The sequence below is a fragment of the Culex quinquefasciatus genome, chromosome 2 (assembly GCF_015732765.1).
Source record: "Culex quinquefasciatus strain JHB chromosome 2, VPISU_Cqui_1.0_pri_paternal, whole genome shotgun sequence".
NCBI classification, from domain to species: Eukaryota; Metazoa; Arthropoda; class Insecta; order Diptera; family Culicidae; genus Culex; species Culex quinquefasciatus.
In genome coordinates this window covers 135,690,976-135,708,215 of record NC_051862.1, presented here as the reverse complement: position 1 = coordinate 135,708,215, position 17,240 = coordinate 135,690,976, and the positions used below count along the sequence as shown (strand labels likewise).

At 36.5% G+C, this 17,240-nt stretch overlaps 2 protein-coding genes across 2 annotated transcripts in view; one reads left to right on the top strand and one right to left on the bottom strand.

Annotated features, from left to right (window-relative positions):
• LOC6038613 (breast cancer anti-estrogen resistance protein 3 homolog) overlaps positions 1 to 17,240 on the top strand; it is a 98,646-nt gene that overhangs the window by 14,042 nt on the left and 67,364 nt on the right. The window contains exons 3-4 of the mRNA XM_038251444.1: positions 1,406 to 1,543; positions 12,726 to 12,866. Coding sequence (XP_038107372.1) covers positions 1,406 to 1,543; positions 12,726 to 12,866 — 279 coding nt within the window. The remainder of the gene's footprint in view (positions 1 to 1,405; positions 1,544 to 12,725; positions 12,867 to 17,240) is intronic.
• On the bottom strand, positions 12,077 to 12,730 carry LOC119766592. Its single transcript, XM_038251449.1, has 2 exons — positions 12,279 to 12,730; positions 12,077 to 12,214 (listed from the first exon to the last, which is right to left on the bottom strand). Exons 1-2 carry the CDS (start codon positions 12,600 to 12,602, stop codon positions 12,098 to 12,100), a joined length of 441 nt encoding a protein of 146 aa, XP_038107377.1. The 5' UTR covers positions 12,603 to 12,730; the 3' UTR covers positions 12,077 to 12,097.

Below are 17,240 nucleotides of genomic sequence, written 5' to 3'. Positions count from 1 at the left end.
GAAGTAGGTGAAAAAAATGTTTTTCATTGAAAAATTGCATTTTTAAATCTCATATAACTTTTCAGGATCAAGTTTAACAGCTTTGTTATGTTCTACAAAGTTGTAGATCATTAAATTTACAATAAGAATCTCACTTTTGGGAATATTTGGAAGGAAGTAGCAGGTCGTGTAGATCAAACCGTAAGAAAATTGTGTTTTTCATACATTTATTCGATTTTTCCCAAACAAACTTCACCTTCGATTATCAATAGGTAAATGTCGACCAATTTTGCTCATATTTGGCCCAAAGTCCTAAAATTGCTGAAGGAAAAATATTCAGCTTGTGAAGCGAGGTCTAAAAAAAAATTCCCATATTCTGGGCCCCCTTATGTATATTCATCAATGAATAAAAAATCATGAACAAATTTAAATTGTTTTATTAAATTCAACAATCGTTTGCAACATTTAAAAAAAATCGCCTTTTTGCAAATTTTGTTAATATTTTCACAGTGTGAGTTAAGAGATACCTGAATTAATATGTTTGTATTCAAAACGACTTGAACGATCCACCCAGTAAACCAATCGAGGGTCAACGAAATCAATTAAACCCAAAACGGGCCTCCAGCTTGGCAAATGGCTCGGGTAATTGTTTTACGAGAACCACTAAAAAAAACCCCCGCCAAATGAAAGTACTATTTCTCCACACAAGTCGTGACTACTGTCCACTCTTGGTTGAAAATCGCATATCGCGAAACCTTATCACCTGTATCTTTATTTTGATAGCAGTACGCATCGTAAAAATGCTTGACGAAGCAAAACAGAAAAAAGTGGTGCAAAAACGCTTAACGCGAAAGAGAGAAGGTACGAAGCAAATGAGAGAGCGAGAGCGCCGGGAACACCTCGGAGGTACCTGCAGCAGTCAGGTCTTCGAGGTAGTGTGCCGTGGCCATTACCGTTGCTCCTCGTGATCGCAAAAGTTCGCGCCTCGCTCGGAGCTCCAAGAGTCTGCAGTGGTGGCCAGAAGTGCGCTTGTCGCCGTTTTTTTTGCTGATTATGCACTCTGGCCTGAAAGTGCCAGAAGTGCCTGAAAGGTTCGCCAGTACGAATCGGTGCGGGGTTAATTACGGATCGTGCCTTGTAGCTTCAACGCCAAGTTCTGGTGGAGTTTTTTGAGGAAGAGACCGCTTCAAAGTGACCTTCGAGCGTTATAATTAGCACTGTGTGAAAATAGCCTAAATAAGCGATAACCAAATGAATGCCATACTCAAGTGATAACAAGTTCCAAAACAAAAACGTTAAATCACCGTTTGAAAAATGACCCAACCGTCTCCAAAGCCATCACCGTCCTCGTCGAAACCATGGTCCTCGGGGGCGATATTTCGGTCCCAAAGTGTGCTCGCCTCATCGTCGCTGTCTCTCTTTGAAGGTATCTCCTGGAGTCACAAGTTTGGATCGCTGAACCGGCGCCGGAAGAATGCCGGCGGCCCTTCGATGGTCATAACATCGTGCCCCCACCTGGAGGTGCCCGGATGGCTGACTCGGCTGGATCTGGACGAGTATCAAGGTAAGAAGAATTGACATTTTTTCTGTAATTTAGAGAAAGTGTTCTTGTTTGTAGTTCGTTCCAAGAGGGATTGTATCCCAGCTCAACTACGACATTCATAAACTATACCTGATTATAAATCCGGGCCCGCTGAAACCATCAACGTGACAACCCATAGGTCTGTTTTAGGAATTTTCTCGGCCCTCACACTAAAAAAATATGATTTTTACATCAAACGGAATTCAAAACCAGACGTAAAAACTCATCATGTAATCGAAAATCAAACGTAATATTATGTTTGGTTTGATGCTGAACAACCAAATTCACCGTCACAAAATATAGAACAAAATTGTATCCGATAAAATGTAACATTAAATCATTTTTAACTGAACATTACATCTAAGATGATGCACATGACTGGAGCGTGTTTTGTCGTGTAATATTCTGTGCGATGATTTATTTTTACATTAGAATACCCCAATTATACGCTGATTTGCTGTCTTTCCACTTCACAGTGCAGCGTGGTGCTGCAAACGTCAGACATGTTTGAGATTCAAGAAAATCGGTCGAGGTCGCGAATAAGTTTTTTCGGTAGATTTTTGAGAAATGTTCAGGATTTTCATTTCGATTGAGCTGAAAAGCGTTATTAAATTAATTACTAAGGTAGGTTTAATGATTTTTTGTTTACATTTGTCCTGTCATTTTAATTCTGAATTCTTAATTTCAGTCAGAAAAAAATTCCTCCCATTTTTCCGGACGATGACGAAAAAGGAACACCTTTTTCAAGCACCGGTCCGTCTCATGTTCAAGCTGCTGGTCAAGGTTATCCAGCAAACGACCACAAGGAGACAGCTGTGCCCCAGCAACGACGCACGGTTGATAGTGCCGCGGAGGTTTGCGATTGATGCAGACGGCGGCATTTAGCCAAGGAGGCCGCTTTCCGGTACTTAACTGTTCCGGTGCGCACAACAGTTTGGCGGTCCGGGTGTGGAGCGGTGTCAAATCGACGAAGCTATCCTGAACGGCGCATCTTTAGGACAGGTGGGACAAAAACGGACGGAAGCCGTTGGCTGGGGCCTTGCTAGACAACCGCAACAAGCTGATAGACGCGTACGACGATCTGAGACGAGCTCGTTGTGCAGAACGCGATGAAAGTGTCTTCTATAGTTGGACAGTTCCTGGCACAGCCGGGCGTTCCGGTAGTGACAGAAGAAGGAAAATCGTAGGACACTTCGCTCATCGCGACCACCGTGAGTTGGATCATACTTTATCCGGAAGCCGGAAGTGCGATGAGGTTGATTATTCGTTCCGCCACGGCAAAAACACTCGTGCTTTGTTATACCCTTTTTATGATAATAAATTCAAATTAAATGTTTTTTTCAGTAATAATGTGTTTTTCTTTCTCTGCCCAAAAAAATCCAATCCAATAAAAGTAGATTCTAAAAGGAATGCTTTCCAATTCATTGCGTTGACTGTAATTTTACACGACCATACCAGTCGGTGGTTTGGTCGTGTAATTTTCAAATCAGATGTAATTTTCCGTCTTATGTGACGCTCCAGTTATGTGCATCATATAAGACAGAAAATTACAAGATTTTTTCGAAGTGTGTAGGTTACCGAAGCCTTGTGGGAGAGTACTTAAACTTATGTAGTATGGCTGATAGAAACCGAGAGTTAAACTCTGTTGTTTCGTATGAAAGACAATTTAACCACACTCATTTTTTGGAATATTGTCTAAAAAGTAAGCGTGAGTCAAAATCCACACAAATTCTTCATTCAAATATTGAAAAAAAAAACCATTCGGTCCTTTTTAAATATTTTTGAAAAAATCAAAGTGCACTTGTTTCTGAGGACCCCAAAGTTCATGTTCTTTGAATTGGAAATGGGCATAAATTTTGTAGGTCGTCGTTATTCTTCATAATTTTTAATTTGTTTCAGCGGGCAAAAAATCATCTTTTGAGCTCTAGTGTATAAATATGAAGGTGAACTTTAAAAAGCTTGGTTTAAAACCATCGATTTTAAAACTTCATTTGAAGTTGAAGCATGAGCATGAGCATGAGCATGAGAGATCACCCATGGTTGTCCTTCTCCGTTGCTGAACAGAACCGTAATATCCTTTCAGCACTACTGATCATAGGCTTCGACTATCAAGTGGTATTTCCCTTATCAACAGCATGTATGAATGCTCTGAAAAGATAAAACACCATAATTGCCAAAACAAGATCAGTTGCGAATAGGTAACAGTCATTGGCCACCAACGGCGCCCGCCATGTCAGTTTGTAGACCTCGATTTTAAGGGACGGGAATGTTAGTTAGCGCAGGTTGCTACTAGGGCAGCTGATTTACTCTGTGCTTACACCCCACAAGCGCCAGGAACCTGAAAACTTGTTAGTAGGATAGGGTGTTTGGTCAGGATTCATCATTGAAGATGATGATGCGACCCAAAATCATAGTGTTTGTTGAAAGGTATTATATATTATTTTCGAGGCATACAATCGGATGCTGCGGATGAGACATTTCCCGTTTAACTGTTGTTAAATTTTTAATGAAATGGTTTAATCTTAGACAGCCGGCTGTGGAAAGATAAAGCCAAATAATGTTTATTTATAGAATGAGGTGTTAAACGCAATGCTGCAATGATAGCGTAGTCTGATTTTTAATCATATAATCATTTAATTCATAAATTTGTTACGGAATAGACGATACGAACTCAACCATCAAGTGCCTTCCGATCTTCTTTCTGTTAACTAGATGAGGTATTGATTTTCGTTGCCTCTCGAGCTACGATGCTATGGAGAGGGCTTAACACACAAACAACCGACGTCGAGCCCTCCGAGCTACGGAGCTATGGGAAGGTCTTTTCAACACAAAAAATACTCGCGCACCACACAACGTTCTTGATGAACCAAAATATTCTTTTACGCGATAAACCTAACGAGCTCAACCGTCAAATTGCCTTCCGACCACCGATGAAGAAGAAAGGGCTTTAAGCACACCAATTAATATATATAAATTCCAAGATCGATCTTGTTTTATAGCTACAGCGCAACTCACTCCTGATTTTCACAATCGCGAATACAACACAAAAAGAACACCACAAAAATCCATCTCACAATCCTGATTTGTTTTTTTTTACACTTTGCACACAAACACAACCATCCGCTTGCACTGGTGGAACATATCTTCTCCTCGCAGCACACAATTCACGACAAAAATGCGAAACAAAAGGCACAAAAAAAAATCACTTTTCACTCCGAATATTTTTTACGACCACGCGCTCCCTTTGCCAATTATGCACTCTTTAAAACTTCATTAGAAGTTGAAGTGGTAAATACTGAAATTATAGAAAGTACAAAAATGATCGTCTGTGAGTTTATCAAAAACAATTTTAAAAACAAATAAAGGGAATAAAACTGGAATAATGGATTTCGTTTTAAAATTTAATAGATCGCGAGAAACATTACTTTTGTTTATTTCATAACTTCAAATTTCGCAAACTAATTTTAGGAAAAACGTTTTACGCAAATCGACTTTCCATTGTTTTCTTGTATTTGGATGACACGTTCTCCATTCTATTTTTTTATGTCTAAGTTAGCCATTTTGCATATAACAGATTTGATTGACTGATAAAAAGTGCTATGAAATCGTTTGAAAACCCATATGTTGAGAAAGGATTTTCTTATCGATTTTAAAAGGTTTAAAAAATACACGGTTTGCGGAAAACAATGTCCTGAATTTTTAATATCAATTTTTATCACAGAAACTTTATTTTTACAAATTTCATCAGGCCCTCGGATATTTTTTTCATTTTTGTATAGGTTTAAGTGGTCCAAAGTGCCACATTTTTATGATTAAAAAGTGATTTTTGGAAAGTTTAGAAAAAAATATATTAAACATATTTTGGGTGTTAAGTAGAATTGACAATGAGTAATTCTCTACCAACTCACACGAAATCGGGAAAAGTTGCCCCGGCCCTCTTCGATTTGCGAATCGCGAATCCGATTTTTGATATCTCGTGACGGAGGGGTGGTACGACCCCTTCCATTTTTGAACAAGTTGAAGTGTCCGAGTTTCGAAGCGTCCGGGAATTCGAATCATGACGTTATCAAGCCTCCTGTGCAGGCCCGTATCCAGGATTCATCAATGGGGGGTGTTTCCCCCCATAAGACGTTAGGGGTGTGTGTGTGTGTTATAGGAAGGGCGTATACAGTCACAGCTAAAAAAGTAGTAATCCAGCTGCATGTAAAAGGCGTGGTTGTAAAATAAATATTGCATTATTTTATGCAATTTTATGTGATTTTACACCCTGAAATATGTAGCCCATCAGTATGGGAAACCTACTTGACCGAAATGTCAAGCTCATATATGCGTTTATCCTTACAGCTTTTTATCGGTCTGATGGCCGAGTGGGCTAAGGCGCCAGTTCTTACTGTTGGTGCTGAATTTGAATCTCGTCGGTTACAACTTTTTTTTGTGTTTGCAAAAATTGTACATGCAGTGTGTAATATTAAGTGTTTATTTTAACGAAGGTGATGTGCATGCTTTTGCATGCGATTTTACCATCGGATTTTTTGCTGTGGTCAACAAATGCGTACCAAATGAAAACGTGAAATTTGCTTTATATATTGTAGCAGTAATGCTAAAAAAATATCTAAACATCAATAAGTTCATGAAAATATTGTTATTCTTGCATATATTATTGATGTGATATACACAGCAAAAAATCCGATGGTAAAATCGCATGTGAAAGCATGCACATCAACTTCGTCAAAAAAGACACTTAATATTACACACACAGCAAAAATTGTAGTAATCCAGCTGCGTGTAAAAGGCCTGGGTGTAAAATAAATGTTGCATTATTTAATGAAATTATATGTAATATTACACCCAGAAATATGTAGCCCATCAGTATGAGAAACCTACTTGACCGAAATGTCAAGCTCATATATGCGTTTATCCTTTCCATTCTTCATCGGTCTGATGGCTGAGCGGACTAAGGCGCCAGTCCGTACTGTTGGTGCTGGGTTTGAATCCCGTCGGTTGCAACTTTTTTTTCGTGTTTGCAATAATTGTACATGCAGTGTGTAATATTAAGTGTTTATTTTGACGAAGGTGATGTGCATGCTTTTGCATGCGATTTTACCATCGGATTTTTTGCTGTGCACTGCATGTACAATTTTTGTTAACTCAAGAAAAAAAGTTGCAACCGACGGGATTCAAACCCAGCACCAACAGTAAGGACTGGCGCCTTAGCCCGCTCGGCCATCAGACCGATGAAGAATGGATAGCATAAACGCATATATGAACTTGACATTTCGGTTAAGTAGGTTTCCCATACTGATGAGCTACATATTTCAGGGTGTAATATAACATAGAATTTCACAAAATATTGCAAAATTTTTTTTACACCCAGGCCTTTTACACGCAGCTGGATTACTACTTTATTTGCTGTGTATGTGATAGAAAATATTGAAATAACGTTATTGAATCCTTGATAGTTTAGATTGTTTTGTTTTCAATTAATTTTTTTCTCTTCAGTAATTTGTTTTGCCCCTAAATTTTCGGAGGCATTTTTTATCTTTACACAGCTTAAGCCAGATTGGTAACGAACTCGAGCATCTCAAGCCAAATCAATTCAAAATGGAAATCAACTCGTTTTATCTATGCGTTTTGGTTTTCGCCGTTTTTTTTTTATTCTTCAAACATATCATGCTTATAGCTTATAGTTTGTGTTTTAAGGAACAAGTTTGCCGAAGACATCAGCGAGATTTGCTTTGGCACAAACGATAATCCCTTAGTTTGATTTTAGTTTGAAAAAAAAAAAATTAAGGCGATGTGGACGTGTCTCTTCGATGTTTTCAGCAAAGTTGTTCTTTAAAACCCAAACTATAAGCTCATAAAGTTTTTGGAAAATCAAAATCAACAAAAAGTTTTCGCAACAAACTTACCAGATTTCTAGCTTTCTTTGATCGAACACAAACCACTAATTTAACAACTACTTTTGGTACTCCGATTCCTGAAAACAATATTTTGAGTTTTACTTACCAGTTTATTGGGCAGTCTTTTTCAACAGCATTTTTAAAATATTAATATCTTCTTTTGTATATCTTTTATAAATTTTACTTTTTAGACATTTCCCATCATCGAATTTTTATTTTGATATCATGTGTACGCATTTTCATGTATTTTATGGTTGATGATTCTGAAAAAATAATGGTTCATTAAAATTGTATCCATCTTAAGCACGAATGTTTTTTATGATTTAGTTTTCTAATTAAAATCACAATAGATAAATTGTTGTGTAAAAATAAACCCATACTTACTTAGATTAACCAACATTTTGTTAAATTTGCCCGTGCAAGTATTGTCGTGCAAGAGTTGGCCCGCCTCTTCCTTCCACTGCCCCTCTCTTTCCTCCAAACATTATCATAAAGTCCCCTCGCATCAGAAGTCCCCATTGCGAATGCTCTTCATAATTTATCACCTGCAAAGAAATCATCAACAAACATACTCACCAATTGCACTTCCACAGTTGCAGCAGTGTACACTTCGATTTGCCACGTCAACTTACCCAAATAGTGTGATTTTCACCTTTCACATCCTCTTACTTCACAATTAACAACACAAACTCAACAAATCGACCGCTCTCGTTCGAATCCTGAATTCAAATGACAGACGTAAACAAACCCAAGTTCATCTTTTAAATATTCAACCAATTGTTAATTATATTCAACCAATTTTTTTTTTATTTTCCTAAAACCAAAGCTAACAGTCGAGCACGTTCATTCGAGTTCGGGAAATCTGTTAGCTTTTACGAAAGTTTTACGAAATTAAAACCAACAATCTTAATTGTTAAAATTTCTGGGCACAGTCTAACCGTGTAGTTTTCAAATGGCCATGTCGTGGATACAAAAAAAGCAAAAATCGACTGCTTTTTTAAAAAAACGCTGAGTTATATGGCGTCATCAAATTGTTTATTCGAATCGAACTTTACTTGTTAGGGCAAGTTGAAATCTCTTGAGAATTTCAAATTTATAAGCTTAAAGTAGCAGAATTTACCTACATCCATCCCTGCATCATTTATTCTAATTGCTCAAAATGCTGCCATGTTTGATATTAATCAAAATGATGACGCTGAATTGAATCAGCGTCAACTTTCTTTTAAAAATTGCAGTCGAATATTCGTTGTCGAATATATCATTTTTTTCCAAAATATTTGACAATGTTTTTTTTAACTGGCGAAAATCGTAAAACTTTGGGACAGTGCCAAAAAATAGAAGATTTGTTCATGTTTCGATATGATAAACAGTTTCGCCAAATTTCGAATTTGTACTTTTTTGTTTCCAGTTGGGGAGAAATGACCCTATATAAAAAAAACTTTGGCGTACATAGTCAAAGTTGGATTTGGATCTGGCTGATAAAGATCTAGGTATTTTACTAACAAAATCAAGGAGGGCCTATCCAGTTCGTCAAAGGCTTTATAATAAAAATGAGGCCTTATTAAGCTAAACTTCAGTTTCTTTTTTTCAAGGCGTCAACGATCAAAGTTTTTATTTTTTAAATAATTCTTATGAAGGCGTACTAAGCGAGAGTTTAGTTTTTTTTTTCAAGGCGTCAGCGATCAAAGCTTTTTTTATATTTTCTTGTTGGCGTATTTAGTGAATTTTTTTTTTTGCGAGGTGTCAACGATCAAAGTTTTTTAAATTATTTTAATAAAGCCAGAGTTTAGTTTTTTTCAAGGCGTCAACGATCAAAGCTTTTTTTATATATTTTATTGAGGGCTTATTTAGTGACAATTGAATTTTTTTCAAGCCGTCAACGATCAAAGTTTTTTTTAAATATTTTCTTGGGGGCCTATTTAGTGAAAGTTTTTTTTTTCAAGGCGTCAACAATCAAAGTCAAAGAGGGCGTATTTAGTGACAGTTGAATTTTTTCAAGCCGTCAACGATCAAAGTTTTTATTTAATATTTTCTTGATGGCCTATTGAGTGAAAGTTTTTTTTTCAAGGCGTCAACAATCAAAGTTTTTTTTTAATTATTTTATGTGGGTAAATACGCCTTTATAAAATAATTAAGAGTATAGTTTTGTTTCAAGGCGTCAATGATAAAAGTTTTTTCAAAATATATTCTTGAGGGCGTATCTAGTGCAAGATGAGTTTTTTTTTTCAAGGCGTCAAAGATAAAAGATTTTTTTAAATATTTTATTGAGGGCGTATTTAGTGAAAGTTGAGTTTTTACAAGGGGTCAACGATCAAGGCTGTTTTTTTAAATTATTTTTATAAAGGCGTATTAAGCGAGACTTTTGTTTTTCTCAAGGCGTCAACGATCAAAGCTTTTTTAAATTATTTTAATGAAGGTGTATTAAGCGAGTTTAGTTTTTTTGAAGGCGTCAGCGATCAAAGCTTTTTTTATATATTTTCTTGAGGGCGTATTTAGTGAAAGTTGAATTTTTTTCAAGCCGTCAACGATCAAAGTTTTTTTTTTAATATTTTCTTGAGGGCGTATTTAGTGAAAGATTTTTTTATTATTTTATGTAGGTAAATACGCCTTTATAAAATAATTAAGAGTATAATTTTGTTTGAAGGCGTCAACGATACAAGTTTTTTCAAAGTTTATTCTTGAGGGCGTATTTAGTGCAAGTTGAATTTTTTTTCAAGGCGTCAATGATAAAAGATTTTTTTTAATTATTTTTATGAAGGCGTATTAAGCGAGACTTAAGTTTTTCTCAAGGCGTCAACGATCAAAGTTTTTTTTTAAATTTTATTGAGGGCGTATTTAGTGAAAGTTGGGTTTTTTTTGCAAATATTTTCATGAGGGCGTATTTAGTAAGAGTTTAGTTTTTCTCTTGGCGTCAACGAACATAGTTATTTTAAATATTTTTAGAAGGGCGTGTTTTGTGAAAGTGGAGTTTTTTCTTAGCGTCAAATGTTTTTATGAGGGCGTATATACTGAGAGTTGAGTATTCACTTGATGGCGTATCTAGTGAGAGTGAAGTTTTTCCCTGGTTTTCAAACTTTGATAGTCATAAAAAATGGCGGCCCTTCGGGCCGTGTTTTAGTCGGGGCGTTAGGGGTTTAAGCCATTTTTTTCCATGGGGGGTGTTGAACACCCATAACACCCCCCTTAGATACGGCCCTGCTCCTGTGATCAAAATAATATACGTAACTTTCTCCATACAATTTGCCGATGCTCCAGAATCGGTTCCAGAGTGGCCAAAGTGTCAATTAGTTAGCGTAAGAACCTTCCTTGGGCTAATACGAACCCAACGCAACAAAAAGCACCTCGATCCCACGCTCCGTTTTGAACTGATTTGCGTTCGATGGAAGGGGTCGTACCGCCCCTCCGTCACGAGATATCAAAAAACGGACCTCGGATTCGTGATCAGGGCCAAAAGTTGTCCCTAGGGGTACAAAGTTTCACGAAAATCGAATAGGGGTTGGGGCAACTTTTTCCGATTTCGTGTGAGTTGTACAATCGAATGAAAGTTCACTAATGAAAAAGATTTTTTTTAAATGGTTTCCCATTCGAGCTTTTTTTGTTCATATTTAGAAGTTTAGAGATAATTATAAATTATAAATATTTCGTTTACGTCACATTGTGAGAAAACAATATTCCTTCCCGTTTCTAAACAAAGCAGCCATTGTTTTATACTAAAAACGCTAATATACCAAGAATTTTGAAAATTCGTCACTTTTTGTTTACTAAAATGCAAATATCTCGGCTTTACGTGGACATAAATCAAATAATATAAAAAAAGAAAAATGTTCTCCGTGGAACTTTCTACAAGCTGCATGCATTAGTTTTGGTTGCAAAAATGTTTGGCTTGTTTTGTGGATTGATCATTGAAAAATTTTCACACAAAAAAAAACAATTTTACCTCTGAAACGCCCTGCTATACTATGCAAGGTTTAATAGACTATGTCTGTGAAGGAATTTGTTAAGGGAACATTAAACTATAACATGAAGCCCCAGACGATCAAATTTGAATGACTTTAGTATGTTTGTTACATGCATTTCTAAAAAAATACTCGAAAAATGCACATTTCATTCAAGCTCAGCACGCGAGCTGTAAACCATTTTTAGAAAAAAAAATTGTATGGAAACATTGTTCCTGACATCCTAATCTATCTTTCAAGGGGAGAGCCCCAAGGTTTTGATTACTTTTAATTTTTTTTGGGACGCCCTAGTGCATTCTCAATAACACAAAAAAATCTTTACAATTTCCTTTTTTATCATTGTTGATCCGTTCTTTGGTTGATGAGATTGTAGTTTCATTCAAATAAAAAAATACGAAATTAAAAATCGCGAAAAGCTTTTAGAAAAGCGAAAGAATTGCTCAGATGTAAATAATCAGTCTATCCAATGGTCGTTGGCGCTATGTGTGAGCAGGATACGCTGAACGTTCTGTTGTCCTGTTTATTTTTTTCCATATTTTTTTATCACGCTAACGCTTGCAATAAACTTAAAAAATTCTTCCATTTAAGGGATGAATGAAGCTATTGTCTTTAATAAAGCACTATAAAATAAGCACATATTAAACTGATAATAACATGTTATAAGACTTGGCTGGAGATTTTTATCCTGTAACTTCCGAATGCTCCATAATAGCAAGACCATGTGATAACTTTCGATTCTGTAATCCGACTGAGGCTCTGGACATTACTGGCTGTTCAGCACCTCCAGTAGCGTGTGTCTTGAAAATAAATAAAATAAATTTTACTTTAACTTTACATTGCAACTTCATTATATGCAACTACCTTCACCGCCACACTGATCTCCTGCAAGTGCTGCCGATTTTCATCTAACAATTTAACCACATCCAAGGCCAGCCGCAGCTGCTGCTGCTGCTCCGATTCCAGCGTAGTAATTTCGGTAAACTTTCTCCTGGCACAGTTGACCAGCACCGCCAGCAGAAGCACTCCGACGGCGGTCGCCACCACCACGAGTGCATTGGCGATGGCCCAAAACTGCTGATCGTGGGCGTAATAGTAGCTCGCCTTCCGGTAGAGATGCGTCCAAGGGGTTAACTCGGTTCCGTCCTGCACGGTTAAGTAGTTCCAGTGGAAGTCCATGATTCCCATGTCTTGGGAGAGGGGGTTGATTTCTGACAGTTGATTATTTTAAAGGGCGAAGGGTTACTGCGTTCTTGTTTAATTTCGGTGACTTTTGTTTTATTTATTGTTAATTTTTTTTTTCACTTTCAGACAAATTCAAACAGTTCAACGGCGTCGAAGACTTCCTGTATTACAGCGAGGCGGACATCAAGAAGCTGGGTATTCGCAACAATGCTCACCGAGCGCGGATCATCAGCAGCCTGGTAGCACTGCGGGAGAACCCATCAACAGGTGAGTTGCAAAAAAAAAAACGGCCCCTTTAATGCGCCACTACCATAGATGGACGCGAAACAAGGTTCGGCCCCTCCAAAACAAAGCAAAAAATGGGGGACTCGCGAATCATTGGCCACAAATAGGTTGCAAATTGGATTTACTCTCGGTGGCCAAAACCAATTTCTCCCGCGTGAATAGAGTGGATTGTGGTCGTCCATAAGCTACGCAACAAACACTACAATACAATTTGTCACGTCTTTTCCGGTCTGACCCCCCCCCCCTTCCCCATCGGGAATGAGAAGTAAAAAGTTCGCTGGCCTGTCCACTAATTTAATTGCCGGGTGTGCTCAGCACGAGTGCCATTTCTGGATGGGGCGATGTCGAAACCATGATTCCACACACCCCGGGAGAACGGACTCGGTTGTGCGAGATGAACAAGCCAGATGCGGACACGGAGCGCGCGCGTGAAGGCCCGCTGTGATAACGAGCCCCGGACGGAACCGAAATCAAGATCGGTCCGGGCTGATAGTGGAGCGGCCAGAGGAAACTCTCCCGAGTTCTCACTTCTTTTCCAATTACAAAGTTGGGATGATGATGGTCGGTAGGGGAGATTTGGGAAGGTTTATTTTTTATTTATTTCATATGGTTAAAATGCAAAAATTGAAGAAGATTGAATACAACATTTATGTTTTTAGGATTTTAACAACCCGAACAATTAAATATTGCTGATTTGCATTAATTTATATTTAATGGGGTTCCTTGGTCGAAATAATTAGACCCGTATTTTTTAGTTTGGCCATAAGAGTGACCCGCGCCGTGTTAGGGTGATCGGAAAAATCGCCATTTTCGTCGATTTTCGCAAAACCACATTTTTTCAAAAAATCATAACTGCGCACCATTTCAACCGATTTTAGCTAAACATACGAATTTAGCTAAACAAACGACACAAACGAAAGGGGTTTTAGATAGGCTTTCAAGGAAAAATAGTTGAAAGTTTCTATATCTATATCTAGCCTAACATTTGAAAAGGTCGAATGAAACTTTAACATGTTGTTTTGAAGGTCTCGGGAGCACAGAGCCTATGTCTAAAAATATTTGTATCGTATGCTTAGAAAATTTTACAAATTATATCAAAAAAAGCATATGAGTAATTCTCGCTGAAAGTGGACCACTATTTACACAAGGTGCTCAAAAATCAAAAGCAATGTACTTTTCCAATAGCCCCCACCAAGTTATGAATGAAACCATGTTTGGTTGGTTAAATTTGTCCTCACCTCGGCGCCACGAAGCTAAAACTTTTTTTTTAATTGGTAATTTTTTGACTTAGGCGCGTCTACAAAATTGCTAATAACTTTGCAAAACTTGGACGAACCCTTGATGTTTAGGGGTGTTTTGGAAAGGAAATGAGCAGAGCTTTCGAATGCACTTGTCAGAAAAATACCGTTCCATACATTTTATAGCCACAAAACACCAATGTATTTTTAAAAGTCATTTTTGAAGGCCGGCGCCCCGCTTTATCGAAAAACTGACAAATCCATTCGAAAGCTGAGACGATTTCACAAAAAGGACCAATAAATCTAAGGTGTATGTTCCTCCTATCTTTTTTAATCTAATTTTGATTCTGCGAGCGCAGCGCTCCGTTCGCATTTCGGGCGCCCAAAATGTTGCAATTTGCTTGCCCATTTTAAGGTTTTGTAAAAAAATATGGTTGCTCACTTTTTGAATGATAGTTTATTGTCCAAGGATCAAGATGCACTTTCGATAATTGACCAAAATTTATGTTTTTGGGTTCTTCCAGGCAATTTAATGTCGAAAAATTGTTTTTTTACTTTTTTTTTTGTTAAATGCTCACTTACAATCGGGTGGACGTTTTTTAGTAAAACTAATGAATTTAGCATGTAGGAAATTTCACCACGAACATTTCTCTCTAAAAGAAAACGTAATTTCGATGCACCAGTGCCAAGATATTTGAGTTTTAGTGAGAAAAAAAGTGCCAATTTTACAAATTTCTCAGAATTAACAAGCACGGCCTATTATTTACATGCGGCATATGCTTTGGAGGCCAGAATATGGTTTCTTATAGTTATTTTAGTTTATTAATGACTGTCAACTGAGACGTAAACAATCGTACCACAAAACCATATAATTTTTTTTCCTAAAAATTCTAAAGTTTTGATTTATTTTTAAATTAAAATTGAAACCAGCCAAATCAAAAAACAACATTCTGACATTCTCAAAACAATCAGAACATGAAAACAAAATTCTTCCTAAAAAATTCTGTGAGTAAAATATCAGTTAAAGGTGAGCGAAAGATGAAACATGACCGAATTCACTAGCGATTACAATTACAGCATATTACTGTAAATAACATTAGGGCGTCGCTCCAAATCTTCACTGTTTATCTGAAATTTGATTCCAGTTCCGATTTCAGCGACCAAAATAACTATAAGAAACCATATTCTGGCCTCCAAAGCATATGCCGCATGTAAATAATAGGCCGTGCTTGTTAATTCTGAGAAATTTGTAAAATTGGCACTTTTTTTCTCACTAAAACTCAAATATCTTGGCACTGCAGCATCGAAATTACGTTTTCTTTTAGAGAAAAATGTTCGTGGTGAAATTTCCTACATGCTACATTCATTAGTTTTACTAAAAAACGTCCACCCGATTGTAAGTGAGCATTTAACAAAAAAAAAAAAGTAAAAAAACAATTTTTCGACATTAAATTGCCTGGAAGAACTAAAAAACATAAATTTTGGTCAATTATCGATAGTGCATCTTGATCCTTGGACAATAAACTATCATTCAAAAAGTGAGCAACCATATTTTTTTACAAAACCTTAAAATGGGCAAGCAAATTGCAACATTTTGGGCGCCCGAAATGCGAACGGAGCGCTGCGCTCGCAGAATCAAAATTAGATTAAAAAAGATAGGAGGAACATACACCTTAGATTTATTGGTCCTTTATGTAAAATCGTCTCAGCTTTCGAATGGATTTGTCAGTTTTTCGATAAAGCGGGCGCCGGCCTTCAAAAATGACTTTTAAAAATACATTGGTGTTTTGTGGCTATAAAATGTATGGAACGGTATTTTTCTGACAAGTGCATTCGAAAGCTCTGCTCATTTCCTTTCCAAAACACCCCTAAACATCAAGGGTTCGTCCAAGTTTTGCAAAGTTATTAGCAATTTTGTAGACGCGCCTAAGTCAAAAAATTACCAATTAAAAAAAAAGTTTTAGCTTCGTGGCGCCGAGGTGAGGACAAATTTAACCAACCAAACATGGTTTCATTCATAACTTGGTGGGGGCTATTGGAAAAGTACATTGCTTTTGATTTTTGAGCACCTTGTGTAAATAGTGGTCCACTTTCAGCGAGAATTACTCAACAATCAATTTTTTATACAAAAAGCTTTGATTGGAAGCATTGATATTGGTTAAATTATAATAAAATCAGGTTAAATTATAATAAATTATAATAAAATCAGAAAATCCAATAAAATAGCAACACAAATATTATTCTTTTCCTTTTCATTGAAATTAATACAGTATTTTTGAATGAATACAATCGATATTCCACAAATATAATGAAAATTAAAAAGTTTAGTTAAATGCACTTGTCTTCTGATTATTATTTTTAATTATTTTTTTAAAATATTTTATAAGGGGTTGCACAAACTTTGTAAAAGTGCGTTATTTTATTTTTAAATAATGTGTAACTTTATACACTTTACTTTAATAATAAATCGTGTAATAAGGATTTTTTCAAAAAATATTCCTCAAATTTCAATAAAATTTCAGTAAATTTCATTCTACCCTAATCAGATGTTAGGTACTCTGATTCATAACCCACACATCTTGAGTTTAAATCGGGATTCGAAGTGCAAAATAAGTTTGAAGCAAAGATAATAAAAATCGCATTAATTATTTTGAATTATTATGTACCTGTTAAGCTTTCTTAACAGCTAAATCATATTCGAAGGTTCTATACTGCCCATATTCGCATAAATGTCCCATATGCAAAAACAGCAAGCTGAAGTTTGTCTCACACATAAGGCTACGTATTAAGTTTTCACGAAAAAACTGAACTTCCTCAAGATTTCTAGAACAAAGTGCTGGATGTTATAGGCTTTTCTGAAAGATCACACGATTTTGAACCAAACTGCATCAATAGCTCAAAGACGATGAAAATGCATATGGGACATTTATGCGATCAGGGGCAGTATATCTCATTTCCAAAAATATTTGATGAACATTTTGATTAAATTTACTCAACCACATTTAACGTGTTACCTACAGTGTTTCAGTAAGATACATTTTTCAACACAATTTTTGTTTCATATAATCGGGATCAAAATATGCAAAAAGAAAATGAAATGGATTCGGGTAAAAAAAAA